The sequence below is a fragment of the Leucoraja erinacea genome, chromosome 36 (genome assembly GCF_028641065.1).
Source record: "Leucoraja erinacea ecotype New England chromosome 36, Leri_hhj_1, whole genome shotgun sequence".
NCBI lineage: Eukaryota > Metazoa > Chordata > Chondrichthyes > Rajiformes > Rajidae > Leucoraja > Leucoraja erinaceus.
This window is the reverse complement of record NC_073412.1, coordinates 10673504-10696308: the sequence shown is the minus strand read 5'-3', so window position 1 is coordinate 10696308 and position 22805 is coordinate 10673504. Positions and strand designations below refer to the sequence as shown.

Here is a 22805-nt window from a genome sequence, read left to right as displayed (position 1 = left end):
GGCTAGATGCAGGATGATTGTTCCCGATGCTGGGGAAGTCCAGAACAAGGGGTCACAGTTTAAGGATAAGGGGGAAATCTTTTTGGACCGAGATGAGGAAAACATTTTTCACACAGAGAGTGGTGAATCTCTGGAATTATCTGCCACAGAAGGTAGTTGAGGCCAGTTCATTGGCTATATTTAAGAGGGAGTTAGATGTGGCCCTTGTGGCTAAAGGGATCAGGGGGTATGGAGAGAAGGCAGGTACAGGATACTGAGTTGGATGATCAGCCATGATCATATTAAATGGTGGTGCAGGCTCGACGGGCCGAATGGCCTACTCCTGCACCTATTTTCTATGTTTCTATGTTTCCGTAACAAGCCTCTTATCCTAGAGGAGTTGAATGAGCTAAAGTTGTATGTCAGTTAGAAATTAAAAGTAAATTTTTATTTTAGAAATGAAAGAGCATCACAAGTTGTCAAGATATGGAAGAATATTTAAATGGATTGAATTTCAGAAATACGTAACAAAGATGGAGATCATTTAGCCAATCATATTGCGCACCAAATCTCACATAGCATGCAGGTAGATTGGATCACTATCCACATTACACTGCAAGTCACACAACATTCTAGAATTGGAAATGCCTTGCCTTCAAAGTCAAATTCTTGTCATCAAAATCCTGAAATTCCTAGCTTAACACCAATATTGCTGATTCTGCATCAGGTTAATGCAAGGTAGTTCATTAACACCTTCAAATGATGAGGATGGGGAACAAATGCTAATCCATCAGCAAAACCCACATTCTGCAAGCACAAAAAAAAATTACCTGGAAGTTATTCATTAAACCAAATTTGCATGTCTGTTTGTCACAGGTGGAAAAATCGTATCCCAGTTTACAGGCTGCTGAACCATTGCAGTTTATGGAAAGACTTATGGTATCATTCATACTTCCAGTGGCATCACGCACAACTGTGGCACCTGAATGGAGTAGGTGGGGAAAGAGAAAAATAGCATGAAACATTTTACTGTTTAAAATATACAAATTAATTTTTAAATAACTAGACTTGCAAGTTCTTTGGTGCAAAGGAAGACTGATTAAATGTGGTTTGCATGGCAGATGAATGTTTATTTTGAGAACCAACCATTGAACCTACATTACACAAGGCCAAATTATCATGCACAATAGGCCCTCAAAATGATAATTTTCAGAAGTCTTTCTCCCTACAGCCCTGTCTTTCTCAAGATCCAATCAGCAGATGATTGAGGGGATGTGGTGGATGGGGGAGGTTACGTTAAGTAATTTGTAGGAAGGAACTGCAGATGCTGGTTTAAATCGAAGATAGACACAAAATGATGCAGTAACTCAGCGGGACATTTCGGGTTGAGAAAGAAGGGGCTCAACCCGAAACATCACGCATTCCTTCTCTCCAGAAATGCTGCCTGTTTCGCCGAGTTACTCCAGCTTTGTGTCTATCTAATGTTAAGTAATGTTAGGCAACATTGAAAGCTCTTTGGAGGGGATGGAGTATTTTACTTAAGTGCACCTCCCAAAAGCCAGGTCCTTCAAAATGTGTTCAAAGTAAGCTTCTTCACTTCCATGATTTCCCTCATTTAATATGTAAAATATTAATCTGGACTGTTTTAAATGTGGCTCGAGTCCATAAAGCTTAACGTTTTGTAAAACTAAATCATAGCTGACAATAAGAAGTTCACAATAAATAAAAAATAATCACACATGTCATATAGAACTTTGCACATAACTGATAGCCCCAAAACTGCTAAATCATAACCCTTACGTAGAATCAAGCGAACTAAATGCTTATCTACACGACATAGTACAAATTAAAAATTTTAGCCATACATGCAGGATCACAGAAACATGCAGGATCATCGGAGACATACCAGTTTGAGACAACAGCAGGTGACAATGAACATGCAGATCCCCTCTAGTCTATTACATGCTCTGGCCAGTCCAGGCATCTAATTTTCTGAAGACATCAATGATTGTAACCATAGTCTTCTTAATGGGTCTACAACTTATTTTAGGACTATAGAGCAGAAGATATAGAAAAATCTAAACCACACAAGCCTGCTCTGGTATTTAAGGAGATTTTGGCTGATCTGATCCTGGTCTTGATTTACTGTCCTCTCTAATGTCATTGTATTTTCATGTTCATAAGACGTACAACCATTTCACTCATTGGGTCTCCTCCACCATTCAATCATTCTTTCTCTCTCAATCATTCTCCTGCCTTCTTCCCGTAACCTTTGACACATTTACCAATCAAGAACTCATCAATGTCCGCTTTAAAAATACCCAACTTGGCCTCCATAGCCGTCTGTGGCAATGAATTACACAGATTCACCACCCTCTGGCCAAAGAAGTTGCTCATCATCTCCTTTCTAAAGGTACATTCTTTTATTCTAAGGTTGCACTTTCTGCTCCTAGACTCTCCCGCTAGCGGATACATCCTCTCCAGGCCCAATATTTCTTCACATCCCAGAAATTAACTTTGAAACTTCTCCAAACTCCCTCAAATACAAGTAGATCCTTCCTTAAAATGAGACTAACATTATATGCAGCATTGTAGATGTGGCCTCAAATTTCAATTTAAGGTAGACACAAAATGCTGGAGTAACTCAGCGGGCGAGGCAGCATCACAGGAGAGAAGGAATGGGCGACGTTGCGGGTCGAGAGGAGTCAAAAGTAATTGATCTTACCTACACAGATGGCAACAATAATATAAGTTATCGTTGTTATGAAGATAGCCAGCATTGTTCCTTTAGGGATGGCTCCCTGCGGATCCTAAAGTGCAGTATTTTGAGTCAAAACTTGCTTAATAAATTAAGTAATCATTAATTTAAGAAGTTATTTATATTTTTTTACTTATTCGGAACACACCTTTAGATCACCTGAGATGTTGGCACCAGCAAGAATACCAGTAGCAGCTGGGAAAAAGATGGAAAAGACAGAAAAGAAGCCTTCTCCATCCCTAAAAGATGGTCCAAAATTCTCTGCAAATATGTTAGCTGTATAGGTTTAAGAAAAATTAGGAAACAGGTAAATCCAGTGCTCAAAATTTTCATCCTTCCCACCAAAATGCGTTCTTCATAATAGAACAAAGGCTTGCCTTGATAGTTAAAGAAACCTTTGCCTTTTTTCCCATTGTTACTTGGGATAACTGACCCAATAAAGAAGTTACAAATTCCAATCAGAAGAATGAACAGAAGTATAACTTGAGCCTTAAAAAGACACAAAAAAAACCTGATTAATCATCCATCAATGCCATACTTTTTATCATGGAAAAACGGAATAAAATATCACTTAAATATTAAGGCACAATATAAAAATTAAATTCTATATTAATCTGAAATATGTGAAAATTGCAATTAACACATACCTTGGTCTCCCATTCCATCCCAGCTACAGTAATGCCAAGTAGTACTACAACCGTAATGCAACCTATTATTCGGATATCACTGATTGGATCTACCATGAGTGCATTATTTTCCTATAAAAAAACATGGTTGGCAAATGGTTGGACAGAATCTCCCAATACGAACAAATACGGCACCAATTTTTAAAAAGAAATTAGCAGCTAAAAATGAAGGTGTCCCCCCCCCCCCCCCCCCCCATCCTGTGACATTACCTTCAGAATATCCACCAAAGTTTCTGCAAATCCAACAACATACATGGCCACAGCAACAGCGTTAGCAAAGGAAAAGATTAAGCCTATAGATCCACCGAATTCTGGTCCCAAACTTCTGGAAATGAGATAGTAGGCACCACCTATTTAGATTATAATACAGTTAGACTAGAAACATGCCAATAGAAGATAGTGTTCAAATTATAATAACAAACAATTCCAGTTTCAGTATACCCATGTCTAAAGTGACAACAATGCTTCCCTGGGGCAAAAGGTGGCTTTTTTAAAAACTTTTCTAGGCCACTGGACGTTTAAAATTGCTTTGCATAACTTTCTGCTTGGATAATATCAAAACATAAATTTTCATGCGATTCAATGATCATAAAGAATCTGAAAAAAATTGTAGCAATAGATATTTTTACCACAAACCAATTACAGAATTATTCTAGAGCAAAGCTCCAGGTGTGCTTGGAGGTAATTTTGATCTCTGATAGGATAGTGTGAATATTATTCACAAGGCAATTTTACAAAGGTGGTCTACTGTGTTGTCTACAATTTAGAAAAGGGATCATACTTCACATAATCAGAGTGTGTCAATCTTACTTCCAGGCTAAACAAAAGTTAAGTCTATCAGAAATTGCAGGAAGAAACTATAAATTCAAACAAACAAAAAAACATAGAAAGTGGCCTCAAGAGGACTGCAGCAGCTTCACGAGAACCCAAGGGCTCTGCTGTTCAGTTATGAGATTACATACTTCTCATATTTCTTCGCCAGTTCAGTCCCATTGGCCCAGTCTTCCATTAACTACCTTGCCCCCAAAACTCCAATGGGACTAAGTACAGTAACTAAGTAACCTGCTCATCAGGGTTGGGATGTACGAGAAAACAGCATGCAGATACAATTACAAGGAGATTCATGCCAACTCCACACTGACAGCCCAGAAGTTAGGATTGAACCTAGGTTGTTGAAGTTGTGTGGTGGCAGCAATAACTGCTATGCTATTGTAGAGGCAAAATGCTGGAGCAACTCGGCAGGACAGGCAGCAATACTATTGCACTGCACTAGATTTATAATTATCCAATATATAAATGTTATCCAAGATAACATTTGGAAGGTAGTTAATCAGAACTAGGCTATCCAAGAGTGTTGTGCAATATTGCATGGTCTAGATCTGCACACTTTCACCAATGACACCTTCCCCAAACAAAAACAATCTAAATCTAGCTTGTTTAAAAACTCAATAGTCAATAATTCAAATTGATAGATTTTTGTTAGACAAGAATGTGGGGCAAAGACAAGAAGATAAACTAGAATTCATATCAGCCACCTTCTCTCCGAGTACACAAAATATAGGGTTATGGGGAGAAGGCAGGAAATGGGGATAGGAGGGAGATAGATCAGCCATGATTGAATGGCGGAGTAGACTAGATAGGCCGAATGGCCTAATTCTGCTCCTATCACTGATGACCGTATAAAGCAATTTACAGTGTGGCAACAACTTCTACAGCTATTCAGTAGATGCTTGTTCTGGAGAAGAAAGCCGAAAATGTTTCATTATGGAGCTTCCGACTAAAAAGATTTTGGATCTTGCACTAAAATTGCCAGCCCTGAATGAAATATGTTCAAGGATGTAGGAGGGAGAGAGAGGAGAAACATCGACCATTAACATTTCTGTTGCAATTTGAGATGGAAACTCATTTAAGCCATTAGCATTCATTGGATCACCATATCTTATTTAAAAAAATCAATAGTGCACAGAATCAACCATTCATGGTTAATGCCCCAAAGGCCTTTCCACTGTATGGTCCATCACTACAGCATTAATAGCATGAAGCTGTATTCTTGAGGTAGAGAGGGATGAAGACTTAGGGAAGCTTGAAGGAAAAACCACCATAAGGGATTTTAAAGTGAAAATGAGACACGAGACTGCAGATGCTAGCATCTTGAACAAAATACAAATTCAGCAGATCAGGTGGGATCTGTAGAGGGAAATGGATAAGACGATGTTTTGGATCCTTCTTCAGACTAATCTACCTAAAATTAGTTCAGAATACTCTAGCCAGATGGGGCTAGACATTAATCTCCACACATCAGTGGGGGGTTACCCCCAAACAATTGTCCATCTTATTTTCCTCAGTTCCTGCCAAAGGCTGTTGTAATCAGCCTCCCTCCAATTTACGCACTTTTACCCAAGGACAAGTCTTATCCATAACTGCCTTACAACTTAGATTGATAATCCTGTTCCCAAAATGTTTCCCCACCAAAACTTTGATGATCAGGACAGACTCATTCCCTTCTATGGATCTAATATGCCACTCCCCTTGGCGATTATCCACATATTGTTTTATGAAATCCTCCTGGAATCAATGATGCATTATAAGAATAGTTTCTGGGATAAGGAGATGGTTCCAAGTTAGGTGGAAGTTAGGTGGGTCAAGAAAACTCTTAAAGAGCAGATTAATCCAGCAATTGACCAGTCACTCATATTTGCACGTCCATAACAAGAAATCAGTCTCTGAATGGGATATGGGGGACGGGCGCAAGTCACATCAAGAATGAGATAAAATATTTTCAATCAGTACACAAAATGTTTGGCATTCTCTTTCCTGATGACTGCAAATGCCCTGATGTTGAGTGCATTAAACAAGACAATTTTGTGGAGTCGGATTGCCAGTGTGAATTGCCAAAATGTTGGAAGACACAGTAAAGAAATAATCTTATTGAATAGTACAGGAGGAAGAAGATATATGATCTAATTCTGCTTCTATATCTTGCTGTCTTAAAGGAATATGTTTACATCCAGATGTGTGCAAATTAGTGCAATTTGAGCATTACAATTCGCAATACATTCAACCACTAGATGCCTTGCCAACACGTGGGAGAGGCATGACTGCTTTAGACAATGGGGAAAGCAATAGAAGTAGATCTATTTAGGTCCTTGTCATAAAATCCATTCCCTAACTGGTTCCATCAAATTCTCCAGCAACTGTCGAATATCAATTCAAACTGGTTAGCCACAGAGCCATTGATGATTTAGTGAAATTTGAACCATTCCCAAGGTTACAGATTTCCACCTTTCGGGTCTAGAGAAATTTCCCTGCATAAAATACATTTTTCACTGTAGACAGGACATAAAGCAGAACACCAAATATAATTGGTTTTCTTAAAAAATATATCAATGCCTTTGCTGATTTTTTGCAGTGGCAAAGGTTTAATGTTAAAATTACTTCAACTTCCCCTTAAAATACTGAACTTAAAAATAAGATGATCGCAACTTCTACTTTATACAAAACACTGCAATCAAGTTTCTAGGTCGAATCCAGTAGTCCATTTACACAAACGTTTTCTATACTATTTAGATGGAGCATATTAATATAGTTGGAATGGTTAAAATTTAACACTTTGAGAAAGTTCTATACATTTACATTAAACTAACATTTATATTCAGCTGGTCAGCGTTTGTCAATTAATGTAAAGGGAAAAGTAGCCATGGTTTCGTTTCTTCATATGAAACAATGACATATCAAATTCAAAATGACATCATAAATTTAGAAAATGCAAGTAAATTTTATTTCCATCAATGAATAATTTTCATAGGCATTAGCTATGAAGGAAGTCATTATTCACAGAATAGAAATAGAGGTAAAATAAGAACATCCAATTTTCCCTTTACACCCATTTTGTTTGACACAAGTTTGCCATAATAGTGCAAAAAAAGTTTTTAATTACCTCCTCGAACAATTCCATTGGTACAAATGGCAGACATAGAAATACCTGTTAAGACAGTTACCACTGTACTTAGGCAAATAACGATCACACCAAGACCTGTAAAGAATCCCAGATAGATATTAAGCATCTCTCATACCTAGTGATCTACGCAGCGATTCATTCCTTTAGTTGTTGTTGGTAGCTGAACCGGAAATGGATTAAAAATTAGAAAAATAATCCATGTTATTCTCATCCTTGAATACCTGAAATGTACCAAAGAATAAAGGAAATCCATGTTCTTCTCATTTATGAATGCCTGAAATGTACTAAAAATGGATAGAAATCCTTGAATGGAGTACCTGGAATGTAGCAATCAGGGTAACATGGGCACTGGTTGCATCCTTGGAAAATTCCTTTCTCAGACTAGAGGTATGACTTTTAAAACAATTGATATCTTGGCACCATTGCTCACACCCATCATAATTTTGTTTTTAGACCTTTATTTTCAAGATTATTTAGATGTGGTGACATGCTGCCAAGAGACAATGTACCTACCATAGTCAGTGCCGTATTCTGGGGACCCATGTATAGCCAAAATTATTACCTCCACGAACACATCCATTTGTTGATATCGCGGAAGTTGATAACCCAGTAATTGATGTAACTACAGTTGCCAGCAGGATAATAACAACTGCAAGACCTGTCGGCAACGAATTTAAAAATAGTTACACTTTACTCAGAAAGCAATTGACGTATTTTGTGTTGTTGACCTTAATCTTAATTACAAACAATTAGTGCAAATTGAAAATGTTATGCATTTGCTGGACATACAAGATGTTAAATGTCTGTTGAATCTCATGACCAGAGCCCATGAGATCTAGAGCAATTTTGTAAACTGGATACAAAATTGTCTAGGTAATAGGACACGGCAGGCAATGGTTGATGATTGCCTTTGCAATGGGAGCTCTTGTTATTAGTTATATACATTAAGTTCAATGTGAATGCAGAAGGTACAAGAAGGAAGTTCATGCAAGAAGACTACTGATGTTGATAGTGAGGAGTGAGGTCTTCAGCTGCAAAACAATATTGATCACTTGATAAAATGGGCAGGTATTTGCAGATAGAATTTAATACATTAAAATGTGAAGTGACAGGCCTTGTGCAGACTAATAAGGCTAAAAAATGTAAAATGCCCAAATCCAAGGAAGGTACAGAAGGACCCAACTCACCCCACTGAGTTTCTGCTGACTATCAAACACCCATTTACATTTACACTAATCCCATTTATGCTCCCCACTTGTTCCCCCATCATATACATAATGGGGCAATTTAGTCTACAATTATCCAACCAACCTGCACTTCATAGCACTGTGCAAAGTATCCAGAACACCCAGGCAATGCACGCAGTTTCACGTTGAACTTGCAAGCACCACACAGAGCATCAGAGGTCAGGATTGCTAGAGCTGTAACATAGCAGCTCAGCATTACTTGCATTACTTACCTAGGCATTAGACAATGCATAGAATATAAAATCAAGGCGGTTATGGTACAACTAAATTATTTCAACTGTGACCTAATTAATGATTAGTGCAGTTCCATTTGCCACAATATAGGAAAGCTGTTATTACACTGGAGGTGCAGAGGAGATTCTCCAGGATGTTTTCTGGGGTTGAATGTCTCAGCTATGAAGATATGCTCATTAGACTGGATATGCTAGGTCTATTTTCTTTGAACTGAGAGCGCTGAAGGGAAGACCCAATTGAGATATACAAATTTATGAATAGCATAAATAAGGTAGAAGGTGAGAAAACCTTTGCACTTACCAGTGAGGTCTCTGACCAAGGAGCATAGTGTTAAAGGGGATTTAAAAAGTTATTTTTTCCCCACTCAGAGGGTGATTGAAATTTGGAATTTTTTGTCCAAGGACTAGTGAAAGCAGAGATTCTAACTTAATGTTGGTATTTAGATGAGCACTTGCAACTCTATAGCATTGATGATTCAGGGTGTAAACGTAGATGGCTTGGTGAATAAATTTATCGACAACATCAAAATTGAAGTTGTTGCCGATAGTGAGGAAAGTTGTCAGGAGATACAATAGATATAAATCAGCTGCAGAAATGGTAACTGAAGTTTATTTTGAGCAAGTGTGAGGTGTTGTGCTTCGGGAGGTTGAATGTAAGAGGAAAATATCGTTAATGACAAGACCCGTAACAGCATTGATGCAGCTCGAAAGGACTTTGGTTAGGTCACATTTGGAGTATTGCGTGCAACTATGTTGAAGACTAGCTACGACTAACTTCGGGAAAATTGGACACCGAATAGTGGAGAGTGAAGCCGACCTCCTTCGACTATGATGAAGACTATCTACGACTACCTTTGACTACCCTCGATTACCTATGACAAACATGCCGACCTACTACGACTAAACCTACGAGTAAAGAAAAGTATTGATTTTTTCCATGGCAACCTTTTTTTACTTGCGGGCATTTTTTAACATATTGAAAAAAACGCCGCAACCTAGCTAAGGCCTCGAATACGCGGAGACCACTCTCGAGCATGAAGGAGAGTTACGAAGACCTCCTACGACCTCGTGTCGACCATGCTGCGAGTACGAGTCGAGGGCAAACTGGCCAGAACTTGCGGTTTAGGTCGCCCAAGTGGGACAGGCCCTTTAAATGTATGTTTTTAATGTTCTTTAGCTTGTTTTATGTGTGTGGGGGAAGGGGGGGGGAGTTGTGGGAATCTTTTCTAATCGCGTACCTCGATGGGGATGAGATTTCTTTCCGCATCGTATCTCCGTCCACACTGTGGCCCAAGATCGAGGAGTTGGTGGCCTTTGCTGGAGATCGACTTTTGAGAACACCACCCCCGGGAGCCTACAGGACTTTAACATTGCAGAGCCTGCAATCCCTTTGCCAGGGATCGACTTTGGAGCTCCAACCGTGGGTGCCTGCAGACTTAACATCACGGAGCTCGCGGTCTCTGGTCAGAGACCGAGTTCGGGAACTCCAAGCCGCGGGAGTTTCAATAGCCCCGACGCGGGGGCTTCGACTGCCGGCTGCGGGAACTTCGATCGCCCGACAGATGGTTTGACTGCTGGAGAATAAAGAGGAAGAAGATTGGACTTTTTTTGCCTTCCATAACAGTGAGGAATGTGGGGAATCTGCTGCGGTGGATGTTTATGTTATCTTTTATGTAGTCGTATGTCCCGTTTCTTTCTTTTTTTCGTATGACTGCATGGTAAGTCGCATATCACTATAGCTTAATTGGTACACGTGACAATAAAAGAAATTTGAAACCTTTGAGTTCTGGTTGCTCCATCACAGGAAACACGTGGAGGCTTTGAAGAGGGCACGGTGCAGATGTTTACCAGAATACTGTCTGGATTAGAGCGTTTTAGCTACAGGAAGAGGTTGGATAGACTCTGATGATTTTCTCTAGAACTAGATTAGTTTATAGCGTGGAAACAGCCCTTTGGCCTACACAATTTGCACCAACCATCAATTACCCATACACTAGTTCTATCCTACACACCCGGAACAACTCAGAGGGTCAATTAAACTACAAACACGCATGTCTTTGCAATGTGGGAGGAAACCCGGAGCACCTGGAGAAAACTCATGCAGACATAGGAAGAATGTGCAAACTCCGTAGGGACTCATAGTCAGGATCAAATGTGGGCCTCTGGTGCTGTAAGGCAGCAACTCTACTGCTGCCTGGATCATGTAGGGATGGATGAGATCAGTATAACTTGGCATCATGTTTAGCACAAACATTGGGCCGAGGAACATGTTCTAGTGCTGTACTGTTCTATGGTCCATGTGTTGGTAAATGGGATCAGTATAGGGCCTGTCCCATGGCCATCAATTGCGTGTCACGCAGATAGCGCGCAAAGATTTTGTACGTCACTGCCTATGTCATCACACACCATGCGCACGTGATGCGCACCTTGCGCGCATCATATGCGTGTCACGATGCGCGCGTCGTGACACATAAATTATGTCGCGTAAATTACGGCCAAGTGGGACAGGCCCTTATAGATAGATTCTTCGTGGCTGGCAGACAGTGGGCTGAAGAGCCCATTTCCATGCTGTATGACTATTGCTCCAAACTTTAATACATTAATTGAGACCAAAGAATCATTATAGTCACTCTTGGGAAAGAAAATCTGTACAAATAATAAATTTATACTTTGTTTTCCAAAAGTATGAAATATAAATTAATGGCAGTTATCACTGTTCTGGAAACACTACAGCAACAAAATATGCAAACATACCTATTCCAGCCTGACCAACTATCCATGATAATCGAATAAAAAGCATCACACCCCATATATTCAACATACACCGTACCTACAATACAAGACATATTAATTAGCTGCAATTATCAAATGTGATATCCGTACATATGCATCTAAGTTGAAACAGCTGCATTTTCAAACCATAGAACTTTCATCTACATTAGCAGCTGTTATTTTTAAATATTAAAAAACAATCTTAACAAATCATCCCCCCCCCCTCCTCCCCCTCCAAGTGATTGCCATTTTTCATCTCTGCTTGCATTTAGAATTGAAGCAATGTATCATATTTAAAGACACACAAGGAGAAGTTTGACAAAAGTGCTGGAGAAACTCAGCGGGTGCGGCACATCTATGGAGCAAAGGAAATGGGCAACGTTTCGGGCCAAAACCCTTCTTCAGACTGATGTAGGGTGGGGGGGGGAAGAAGAAAGGAAGAGGAGGAGCCAAAGGGCTGAGAGAGAGCTGAGAAGGGGAGGAGAGAAAATACATATGTTGCAATATCAGAATTTCCTTACCAGCACACCTTTGATCCATCCAAACCTCACCAATTCATTTTCTGGAGGCTTTCTTCCTGCTTCATCACCTATTGTACCATCACCATTGACAACAGCTTCCACTGTACCATGAACTGATACAATATCCTGCAAACACATTAATAGAATAGCTTATTTATTAAACAGGATATTGGAAAAGATAATGATGATCAACTCTTAAAAGAGTATTTTCTCAAGGAACTTGTCCAATATTGTTAATTTCAAAAACATCCTTTCAATAAAACTGTTATTACAATATTGTGGCCCTGACCTCTGCATATCACCCAATTCATTCATGTAAACTAACTATTGGCAAATCTTTCAAATTTAGTTTAGAGATACAGCGCGGAAACAGGCCCTTTGGCCCACCAAGACCAACCAGCGATCCCCGCACCTTAACACTATCCTACACTTACAATTTATACTTTTACCAAGCCAATTAACCTACAAACCTGTACGTCTTTAGAGTGCGGGAGGCAACCTAAGATCTCGGAGAAAACCCCCGCGGTTACGGGGAGAACGTGCAAACTCCGTACAGACAGCACCTGTATTTGGGTTCGAACCCAGGTCTCTGGCACTGCAAGCGCTGCTGGGCTGAAATGAATAAAGTGCCAAAATGAATGAAGTAATTGGTTCGCTCTAGCTGTAAGAGAGGAAAATCAACAAGAGATCCAGCTCCTGTTTTAGTTCTTAACATGCAAAGGAGAAAATAGTCTTCAATCAGCCACAATCTCCATTCTTTGGAAACCCCATTCATATCTATGGAGAACAAGGCAGAACCATATCGAAATTCTTAAGGTTAGGGTTTCTTATCAGAAATTCTTAATCAACTATTTATCTCATATGAACTTCTGATTGCACGTTAACACCCGTTTCCACTTCATGATCACTAAATTTGCAAGAGCCTTTGCAAATGTTCTGCTTAAGCCTTCAACTAATCTATACAAAGGACGAAACACTGGCACAAGGGGCAACACAGTGACGGCGCGATAGAGGTGCTGCTAAGTGCCAGCGACCCAGGTTCAATCCTGACTAAGGGCGCATCGGTATGGAGTTTGCACGTTCTCCCTGTGACTGCGTGGGTTTTCTCCCGGTGCACGTTAAACTGAGCTCATCTGCCTGTACAGGATCCAGGAGTCGCAGTGGCAGTGTTGCTGCCTTATACTGCCAGAGACACAGGTTCGATCCCAAGTATGGGTGTTGGCTGTACGGAGTTTCTACATTCTCCGAGTTTTCTCCAGGTTTCCTCTCACATTCCAAAGACAAGCAGGTTTGTAGGTTAATTGGCTTCCTTGAATTGCTCCCTAGTGTGAAGAATGGAATTAGTGTACGTTGGGTAGCCAATGGGCTTTTTTCCGGCTCTCTCTTCTCTTTCCCACCCCCCCCTACTACAATCAGTCTGATAGACACAAAAAGCTGGAGTAACTCAGCGGGTCAAACAGCATCGCTGGAGAAAAGGAATAGGCGACGTTTCAGATCAAGAACTGGGTCTGAAGAAGGGTCTCGACCCAAAATATCACCTTTTCTCCACTTGACCGGCCGAGTTACTTCGGCTTATGTCTATTTTTGGCACATCTGCAGTTCAGGCTTCTGCTTTGTATCCAAATTATTTGTCTTATTCCAAAATCCCTAGCAAGCCTCACATTTCCACATTTTGTAAACTCCAGTGATATCTGCATTCATTCACTCAATCCCAGCTCCCCATCACTTCAGCATGGAAGCAGTTTAGGTCACCAAGACATTAAACTCTGGATTTTTTTCCCCTAAATCGTCCAGCTACTATTTAAATACTCAAAATAAAAAAGAGCTCCAATTGAAGTCTTGATATCTGGCCCAAACCTCTTTGTATTTTAGTGTTAAATTATGCTTGAAAATTACAGCAGTGTTTATACATAGTCCCCCATTTCAAGGCACCATAATGTTTGGGACACATGGCTTCACAGGTGTTTGTAATTTTTCAGGTGTGTTTAATTGCCTCCTTAATGCAGGTATAAGAGATTTCTCAGCACCTAGTCTTTCCTCCAGTCTTTCCATCACCTTTGGAAACTTTTATTGTTGTTTATCTGTATGAGAACCAAAGTTGTGCCAATGAAAGTCAAAAGAAGCCATTATGAGACTGAGAAACATGAATAAAACTGTTAAGAGACATAAGCCAAACCTTAGGCTTACTGTTTTGCCAAGACGTACCTAATAGAGCAATCACAGTTCTGGAAAAAAGTCTTGTGGACAGATGAGACAAAGATTAACTTATATCAGTGATGGCAAGAGCAAAGTATGGAGGAGAGAAGGAACTGCCCAAGATCCAAAAATACCACCTCATCTGTGCATGTATGGCTGCTGAAGGTACTGTCTCACTTAACTTCATTGATGATACAACTGCTGATGGTAGTGGCATAATGAATTCTGAAGTGTATAGACAAATCCTATCTGCTCAAGTAGGCTGTGTGCCGAGGAGCTTTTTTGTGCAAGTTCGTGACCCAGCTCACGGAACTACATGAAATTTTCACATATTGTGTAAAAATATTATATAAATCATCCCTGAAACTCATCAAGAACAAAACTTGCATTTTTAATAAATTAGAGAAAAACCTGAAATTTTTCGGGTAGCTTTAGTCCAGTCAAAGCACATTTAACATTGAGTCTGACGCCAATTGGCCAATCACATGCTTTGTTTCAGGCTAGCTAGGCAGGGAGCACACATCACGGCTGAGAGTATTTCTACTGATTGAAACATTGTGAATCAACTGGGACTGAAAGGGAAGATCTAAAATCTGAATTTATGAAAATTAATCTGTATGGACTTTTAATTTAATTGCACCCTTTTATAATTTGAAAAAATGAGATTTGGAGGCTGTACATTCACTCATTCATTCATGAAGTGGAGGGCCTAAACTATGTGTATCCATAACAAAGTAAAATAAAAATGTTCACTAATGTCAGCTTGTTATAGTCTAATAAATCTTTAACATCTAATCTCGGAGCTGCCTGCGATAACTTACCAAGAAAAAGTCCTCCGACCGCGGGGCCTGTGTACTTAACATAGTGAAGCCGCCCGCGGTCTCAATTAAGAAGCGGCCGATTCGCGAACGCGGAGTGCGCTTGGATCATCTCCGGGTGGGGGGGGGGGGTTGTACATAATGTCATCCGTAGCGGCCGTATCCAGGCACCGACCACGGGAGAACTATGGAGGAATATTGACTGCACTTTATAGGCTTTCATCTGAGTGATAAATGGTCAGAAATGGTTGATGTTTATGTAGAAATGAATTGGTGTATATGAACTTGAACTAATTTATCTATGGTGGTAACTTAGTGTTAGTCTCATTAACATTAAGAGGTTGAAATGTTATGAATTGAAGTCCATGCAGACTTAATGACTATGAGATGGGGTTTTTTTTCTGTAGCCTTTGCCCCTCCACTTGAACTTGAACTAACTTATCTATGGCAGTAAATTACAGCGTAAGTTTCATTGACAGTAAGAGATTGACATTTTATGAATTGAAGTCCATGCAGACCCAAGTACTATGAGATTGTTTTCTGCAGCTTCTGCCCCTCCACTCTTCAGAGCCTGTCCACACAAAAATGTTTAGTGCCATAATGAACACTAATTTGATCATTTGCAGACTTGCCATCCCATCTACCTGGACATGCATACATGTATAATTTCCCCATTGATATCTTGATATTCTTACATAATATAAAACATGAAAAGATGTAAATTACTCCCTGACACATTTTATCTTCTATTATTAGGAGGCAGCAGTGTATCCCGGGTTACCATGCAGAGTGCTATTGTTACTTCTGCAACATAACAATAAATCGAGCTATAGCAAGGTCTAGAAGGAAGAAAGGTAATGATATGACTCAAACAACAATTATTTTTATTTACGGTCATATAATGTTACTTTGAAAAATGAAAAGATGTATTTGAGGATGTTGATTTATTTTACTTTTCATTCCCTTTCTGTTTTATTTTACCTCTTACAATTGAGTTCAAGACGCTGAAAAGCCTGAAGGTGAATCACCTCAAGAGGCAGTTCCAGATGGTGAAGCAGATGAGCCAGCCCCAAAGAGACCGCTTCAATCCATGGCCAGTGATGGTCAACAAACATGGACATGGGTGGAAAATTGCAGGTGGTGAATTGGACATTGACTGGGGTGATTTGCTTCCAGCCTCAAGCACTTTGCTAGAATTAACATACTGTTCATGCAAGAAAACAAACTGTGAGAAATCAAGTGCAGGGAAAGGAAGATGCTCATGTCAACAGCATGGTGTGCCATGTACAGATTTATGTAAGTGTGTTGACTGCAGAAACTCTATTACTGCAAAAGACTTGAAATCTGATGAAGAATATTCAGATGAAGATCAGATGTAATGTAAACAAATAAATTGGGGAAATAAATGATTATATAAAGTTTTATTTTAATGTCGATCGTTTCACTGTTTATTTCGTCAAATTATTTAAACAATTAGTGAATTACTTATGATAATGGCGTGCTGGTGAATGACAGTGCGGCAGTCCATCCACACATCCATCCGTACGCACTTCCATGCATGCACACATACATCCATGCATCCGCACACACACATCCATCCGCATGCAGACATCAATCCACACATATACATCCACACACACACACATCCACATACAAACATCCATCCATTCACACTCACATACATCCACACATTTACAGATACATGTTTGACAGGTATACACAGACACACACACACAAACTGCAGATACTCAAAACAATGCAACACTTTTAAGGTTCTTTTAGGTTAAAGTTAATAGCCCTCATTTACAAAGGCACCATGTGGGGGTCTCTAACATAAATATAGGCTCATTGCAGCTTAAAATGAATACTCATCGAGTAAACATCAGAGCACTCAATTCGTGGTCAGGAGACGTGACATTTACACCAGAAATAAGACTTTACTCTTACAGGTCTGTCCCCCAACCTGGCACTGCCCCAGTTCCACTATGGCCGTTACCCCCACTCTCCCCACTATGGCAGTGAGTGGGGTTCAGTAAATGGGGAACCCAGAGGATCTGCCCTGACCCTTTAATTAGGCAGGTTCATGAGCCCTTAAAATCTGGGACCTCTACGGCAGTCTCATTCATTTTCCTATTAAAGCGACTAGAAGATGCCTTGCAGGTCTGTTCCCCCAGCCTGGCACTGCCCCAGTCCCACTATGGCTGTGACCCCCCAAATCTGCACACTGGCAGTCAGTGGGGTTCGGTAAAGGGAGGAACCCACATGAACAGCCCTCACCCATTAATTAAGCTGGTTCAGTAGCCAGACCTCTGCAGCAGTCTCATTCAAAAAACACACTCACAATTATATTATTTGTATATAATATAATTATATACGATTACAGTCATATTTACAAGTCATATATATATGTATATATATGTATGTATATGTATGTATATGTATGTATATAAAAAATAGTTTAAATGGACAGTAACACGGAAATAGGCTCCCCATGGAGTAATATGAGTATTGGCCACTAGATGGCGCTTACTTTCCCAATCTCATTTTCTAATCAGTTTAATAATTTGATGTGCATCTTTTGGTACTGACGAGATATGATCTCCTCCTCAATTATATTTCATCTAAATCTGTGGAAAATTTCATGTAGTTCCGAGATGTGGGTCACGAAAATGGATTTCTAGACACATTTTTGATGCTCGGCTCACAGCCTAAAGTTCAAACAAATGACTCAAAACTCATTGGCCGGAGGTTCATTCTACAGCAAGACAGTGATTCCAAACATACTGCTAAAGCAACAAAGGAGTTTTTCAAAGCTAAAAAAATGGTAAAGTCAATCACACGATCTGAACCCAATTGAGCATGCCTTTTATATGCTGAAGAGAAAACTGAAGGGGACTAGCCCCCAAAACAAGCATAAGCTAAAGATGGCTTCAATGCAGGCCTGGCAGAGCATCACCAGAGATGACACCCAGCAACTGGTGATGTCCATGAATTGCAGACTTCAAGCAGTCATTGCATGCAAAGTATATGCAACAAAATACTAAACCTGACTACTTTCATTTACATTACATTGCTGTGCCCCAAACATTATAGTGCCCTGAAATGGGGGAACCACGTATAAACACTGCTGTAATTTCTACATGGTGAAACCAAAATGTATAAAAATGGCCTTTATTAAAATCTGACAATGTGCACTTTAACCACATGTGATTTTTTTTTTCCTATTAGAAATCTCAAATACAGAGGCAAATAAATAAATGGCTCTTTGTCCCAAATATCCTTAGAATAAAGGGGATGCCATTTAAGACTGAGGTGGGAAAAAACGTTTTCACCCAGAGAGTTGTGAATTTGTGGAATTCCCTGCCACAGAGGGCAGTGGAGGTCAAATCACTGGATGGATTTAAGAGAGTTAGATAGAGCTCTAGGGGCTAGTGGAATCAAGAGATATGGGGAGAAGGCAGGCACGGATTATTGATTTGGGACGATCAGCCATGATCACAATGAATGCTGGCTCAAAGGGTCGAATGGCCTCCTTCTGCACCTATTTTATATGTTTCTATTATGGAGGGCACTGTATATTTCACTCTTCATTTCCTCTAGTTATCTCACACCCTTTTGTCTTTTATCTCCAACCTTTCTCATTTGCTCCATGCATCTGTCAATCAACCCCCCCTCCCCCACCTTATCATTGACCAGGCTTTGATCCACCCACATCTCTTTACTAGTTTTTCACTCCCCCCCCCCCCCCCCCCCAATCAGTCCAGAGTGCAGACTCCAAATATCACCTGTTAATTTCCCCCATGGGTTCTTTGGGACCCAAAATTTAATGACTTTGTTTGGTAAGTTAATTGACCTCTGTAAATTACCGCAAGTGTAGGTAAAGGGTAGAAACTATGAGGAGGTGACAAGAATGTGGGGAGAATAATACAGGATAAATGTTGGATTACTGTAAGTGTTCAAAGGTTGGTCAGTGAGGCCTATTTCCATTCTGTATCCCTCCTGGTCTCTACAACATTGATTCAAACACACCCAACCCAGTCATTACACCAAATAGACCTGATGCCTTGCTGCAAGGGTTTTACAGGGCTATATATTGTATTAAAAAAAAGCACCAGGAAGCAAACTGAAGATATTGTCCACAATATATTTTACACAAATGTGTAATTATTTCCATTTACTAACATAGAAATTTGCCCACAAATTACAATGTAACAATGGTCAGTTTCCCTTTCAGTAATTCTATTGCAGGGGAAATGTTGGAGAGATAACCAGCGCAAAGTCCCCCCTTTTAAAACATAAACGAGCTATGGTTTCTGTTGCATCAACTCGAGGACTGTAAATTCGATTTATCGGCCAAAAGACGGCAACTTTAAACAAAATAATACTTTCCCTACACTTTCAAGAATATCAGTCTGCATTTAGTGCAGCGAGCGGGGTCTGAAACCTGAACACCTCTACGTTGAGATGTATGAAACATCAACGTTATTACCACGCAACAGGTACACTCGCCCTCACCTTCTTCAGGTCTTCATGAAGGTCTGCCAGCGTCGGTCTGTTGATTTTGACGCCGCTGAAGCTCACGGTGTTGCGGTAGAAATCGATGCGAGGAACCCTGTCTACGGTGTTGTGGCCAAAAGTCTTCATGTTGGAGTTGGTGATGGTGTCGTACGTTTGCAGGAGGGTGTCGGGGCGGAGGGAGTCGCAGGTGGGTCCCCGGTACTCGTTGGGCCCCCGGAGGCGGCTCAGCCCTTCCTCGCTGCCGAAGGAAGGCGCGACGTACTCGGGCGGCTCATCGTCCTGCAAGACCCTGGGCGCCGGCCGTTCATCCACCAGCTTCACTTGGAAACGACTACAGGGCAGCCCGGCCGCGTCCTCGACGCCGGCGAAGCTGGGGTTGTAGTCGCGCTGCATCGTCGCCTCGCCGTGGGAGGGCAAAATGGCGCCGGCCTCAGGCTTCGATCGTCGACCGTCGACCGTCTCAGAACCGCCGTCTCCCCGCAGCAGCCGCCTCGGCCCTGGCGCCGCTCACACCGGCGACGCTGTCCTCGCCACCCCACGGTGCACAACCTGCTCTCTCTCAGCCCTGACACCCACTGCTCTCCCTCAGTCCTGACTCCCGCTCCGACAACAAACTAGCTCCAAGCTTTCCCGCTTCTTTTATAGCGCCAGCGCCGCTGCTTGCGCGTGCGCGTCACGGTGGGCGCGCCTTGCCTTGAATATGCATGCATTGCATTCCTTCAATGCCACAAAGCAACAAACTCCGCCAAAGTCATAAAATTACCATCTAATACGTTAAATTGCACTATTTTACAAAATGCATAGCAGCAATCAAATAAACTCCTTCAAGATTCACAGGACCAGCTCTCCTTCCTCAGTTCTGCTTGTATTTCCAACACCCTTAACTTAAGGGAAGCGTGTAGAGAATTGTACATTTTCCTCCAAAGATTCTAATTAATATGTAATTATGTAATATTGCAATTTTCGAAACACACTAAGCACAACCAAAAAAAGATGTTTGCTATTGTATTGTAATGGACCAACTCAGACGTTTCATAGATTAACTTGGAAACAGGGAAAAATAATAACTTTAAAAAGGATCATCAAACGTTGATCGCTTCTGCTTGGCCCGCTGAGCATTGGCAAGATTTTCTGTTTTCCGTTCATATTTCCAACATTCGCAGCGCTGTATTTATGTTTTTCGAATAAAAAAAAGCAATAAGTTCCAACATCACGGAAAGGTATAAAAAAAAAGTTAGCTGTCTCCTGTCCTTGAATACATCATGGCATATGTATTCAAGGACAGGATATGGTGTTTATTTTACCTTCGCGTAAAATCGATTGACAAGCATGAATTAATGCTCTTGAGTTGCAATGTAATTTATATTACCTAGTTAATTAAGAAAATATTATTTTGATAATTTCTATATAGTTGTTCAATGCATAGTTTTTGTATGAACGGTTTATTTCTATTTAAAGTGTATTAAGACTATTCACCCAGTGAAAACAATTTGAGTGATCCCGGTGAGTGTTCTTATTTAGGGATTCTGGGCACACGTTTATTAAATTGGACAGACCGTCTCCATATTATAAATCTTAGGACTACCGGGATTGAGCATATCGAACAGGAGAACAGTTACACTTGTTATCATTTTCTGGGGACGAAGTTTGACTTCTGTGCGTAAAATATCACGGAGTTCTTGAACTATTTTTTTTAATCGACTAAATGATTCCAGTCAAGAGTGTAGGAAGGAACTGCAGATGCTGGTTTAAACCGAAGATAGACACAAAAAACTGGAGTAACTCAGCGGGTCAGACACCACAACGGGTCTGTTACACATAGGTAATACAGGTAATAAACAAAAAAAAACATTAATAACCCAACATGAATGCAAAACAAAACTCGAAGTCCTTAATGCAACCAATGACAACTCATAGTTCGGCAAAGGACAATGGGTATAAAACAAATATCTAAATCAGCATATTTGTCTGAAACGAAAATTAGAAAGCTGCAAATTCTGGTAATTATATTAAAAAAAACATTCTGGAAACTTTAAGCAGGTCAGGCAGCATCCGTGGACAGACAAACAGAGATCCTGCCTTAATTCGGTTTTGCTTTCCATAGATGCTACCTGACCTGCTGAGTGTTCCCAGAATGTTCTGTTTTTGTTTTAAACTTGCAGTATATTCTAAGACGTACAAGTGGAAACCACATACCATTAATTCAGGTCTTAAATGGGGTTTAATTTCGAATGCCCAATCGAATTAAGCAAGCTTAATAATGCAAGGCTGCTTCGGGTTAAACTCAAATTTGATGTTAGTGCATCAAAATTGCAACAATCACAAGGGGACAAAGATTCGCAACTCATTCATTTACAATAATGTCCCTTCCTGAATACTGGACAATAGAAAATATACGAACCCGTATTTAAACATAGCGGGCTAAACGCTCAGTTTATTATTAATTTACCGCCAAATAAGTGATTATTTCTTCTAGAATAAATGACATTTAGAAGACATTTAACTCGCACAGGTTCTGAATATTTTGAAATTATGAACAGGGCAGTCGGAATTACAGCAGTGACACATAAATGGGAGGAAAGAAAGAATGAGGCCGATACAGAGGGATGCTATTTCCTATTTTTTTAGTTATTTTGTATTATTTAAATTCATTCAGTTTACAGCTGCAACATTCACCTGACTATTATTAGGAGGACGAGTTGTTTTCTACCTGTGCGTCAAAACATTATAAAATGTAGATTGTATGACTATTGGACGTTAAAATCCTCAAAATATACTGAGGTCAAATTTATGAAATGAATAACTGCTGTGAGATACTAATATACTCGAGACACAAAGAATTCCAGATGCTGGAATCCTGAGCAAAAACATAAAGTGCTGGAGGAACTGACTGATTCAGGCAGCATCTGTGGAGGAAATGGACAGGCGACGTTTGAGGTTAGAACCGTTCAGTCTGAAGAAGGGTCCCGACCCGAAACGTCGTCTGTCCATTCCCTTCACTCATATCACATTCTCGACTTTGACTACCCTAGAGATATAGCGCACTTCCTTATGAACATTTCTCATTGCTAAAGTTTTATTTTCCGTTGGTCTGTCTATATGTCTCAAAATATTCACAG

The 22805-nt window shown here is 40.3% G+C and overlaps 1 protein-coding gene across 2 annotated transcripts in view; it reads right to left on the bottom strand.

Annotated features, from left to right (window-relative positions):
• slc12a1 (solute carrier family 12 member 1) overlaps window positions 1-20272 on the bottom strand; it is a 63678-nt gene extending 43406 nt beyond the window's left edge. Inside the window, exons 1-10 of one of the 2 annotated variants that reach the window (XM_055662672.1) lie at window positions 19684-20272; window positions 12155-12280; window positions 11616-11691; window positions 7944-8039; window positions 3634-3773; window positions 3385-3495; window positions 3115-3226; window positions 2886-3013; window positions 2705-2789; window positions 810-961 (exon numbers count right to left, since the gene is read on the bottom strand). In XM_055662672.1, the coding sequence (XP_055518647.1) occupies window positions 810-961; window positions 2705-2789; window positions 2886-3013; window positions 3115-3226; window positions 3385-3495; window positions 3634-3773; window positions 7944-8039; window positions 11616-11691; window positions 12155-12280; window positions 19684-20079 (1422 nt within the window). In that variant the 5' untranslated portion in view covers window positions 20080-20272. Of the gene's footprint in view, window positions 1-809; window positions 962-2704; window positions 2790-2885; window positions 3014-3114; window positions 3227-3384; window positions 3496-3633; window positions 3774-7360; window positions 7457-7943; window positions 8040-11615; window positions 11692-12154; window positions 12281-19683 lie in introns of both variants that reach the window. The other variant, XM_055662671.1, reaches the window with a different exon arrangement.
• Between the last annotated feature and the right edge of the window lie 2533 nt (window positions 20273-22805).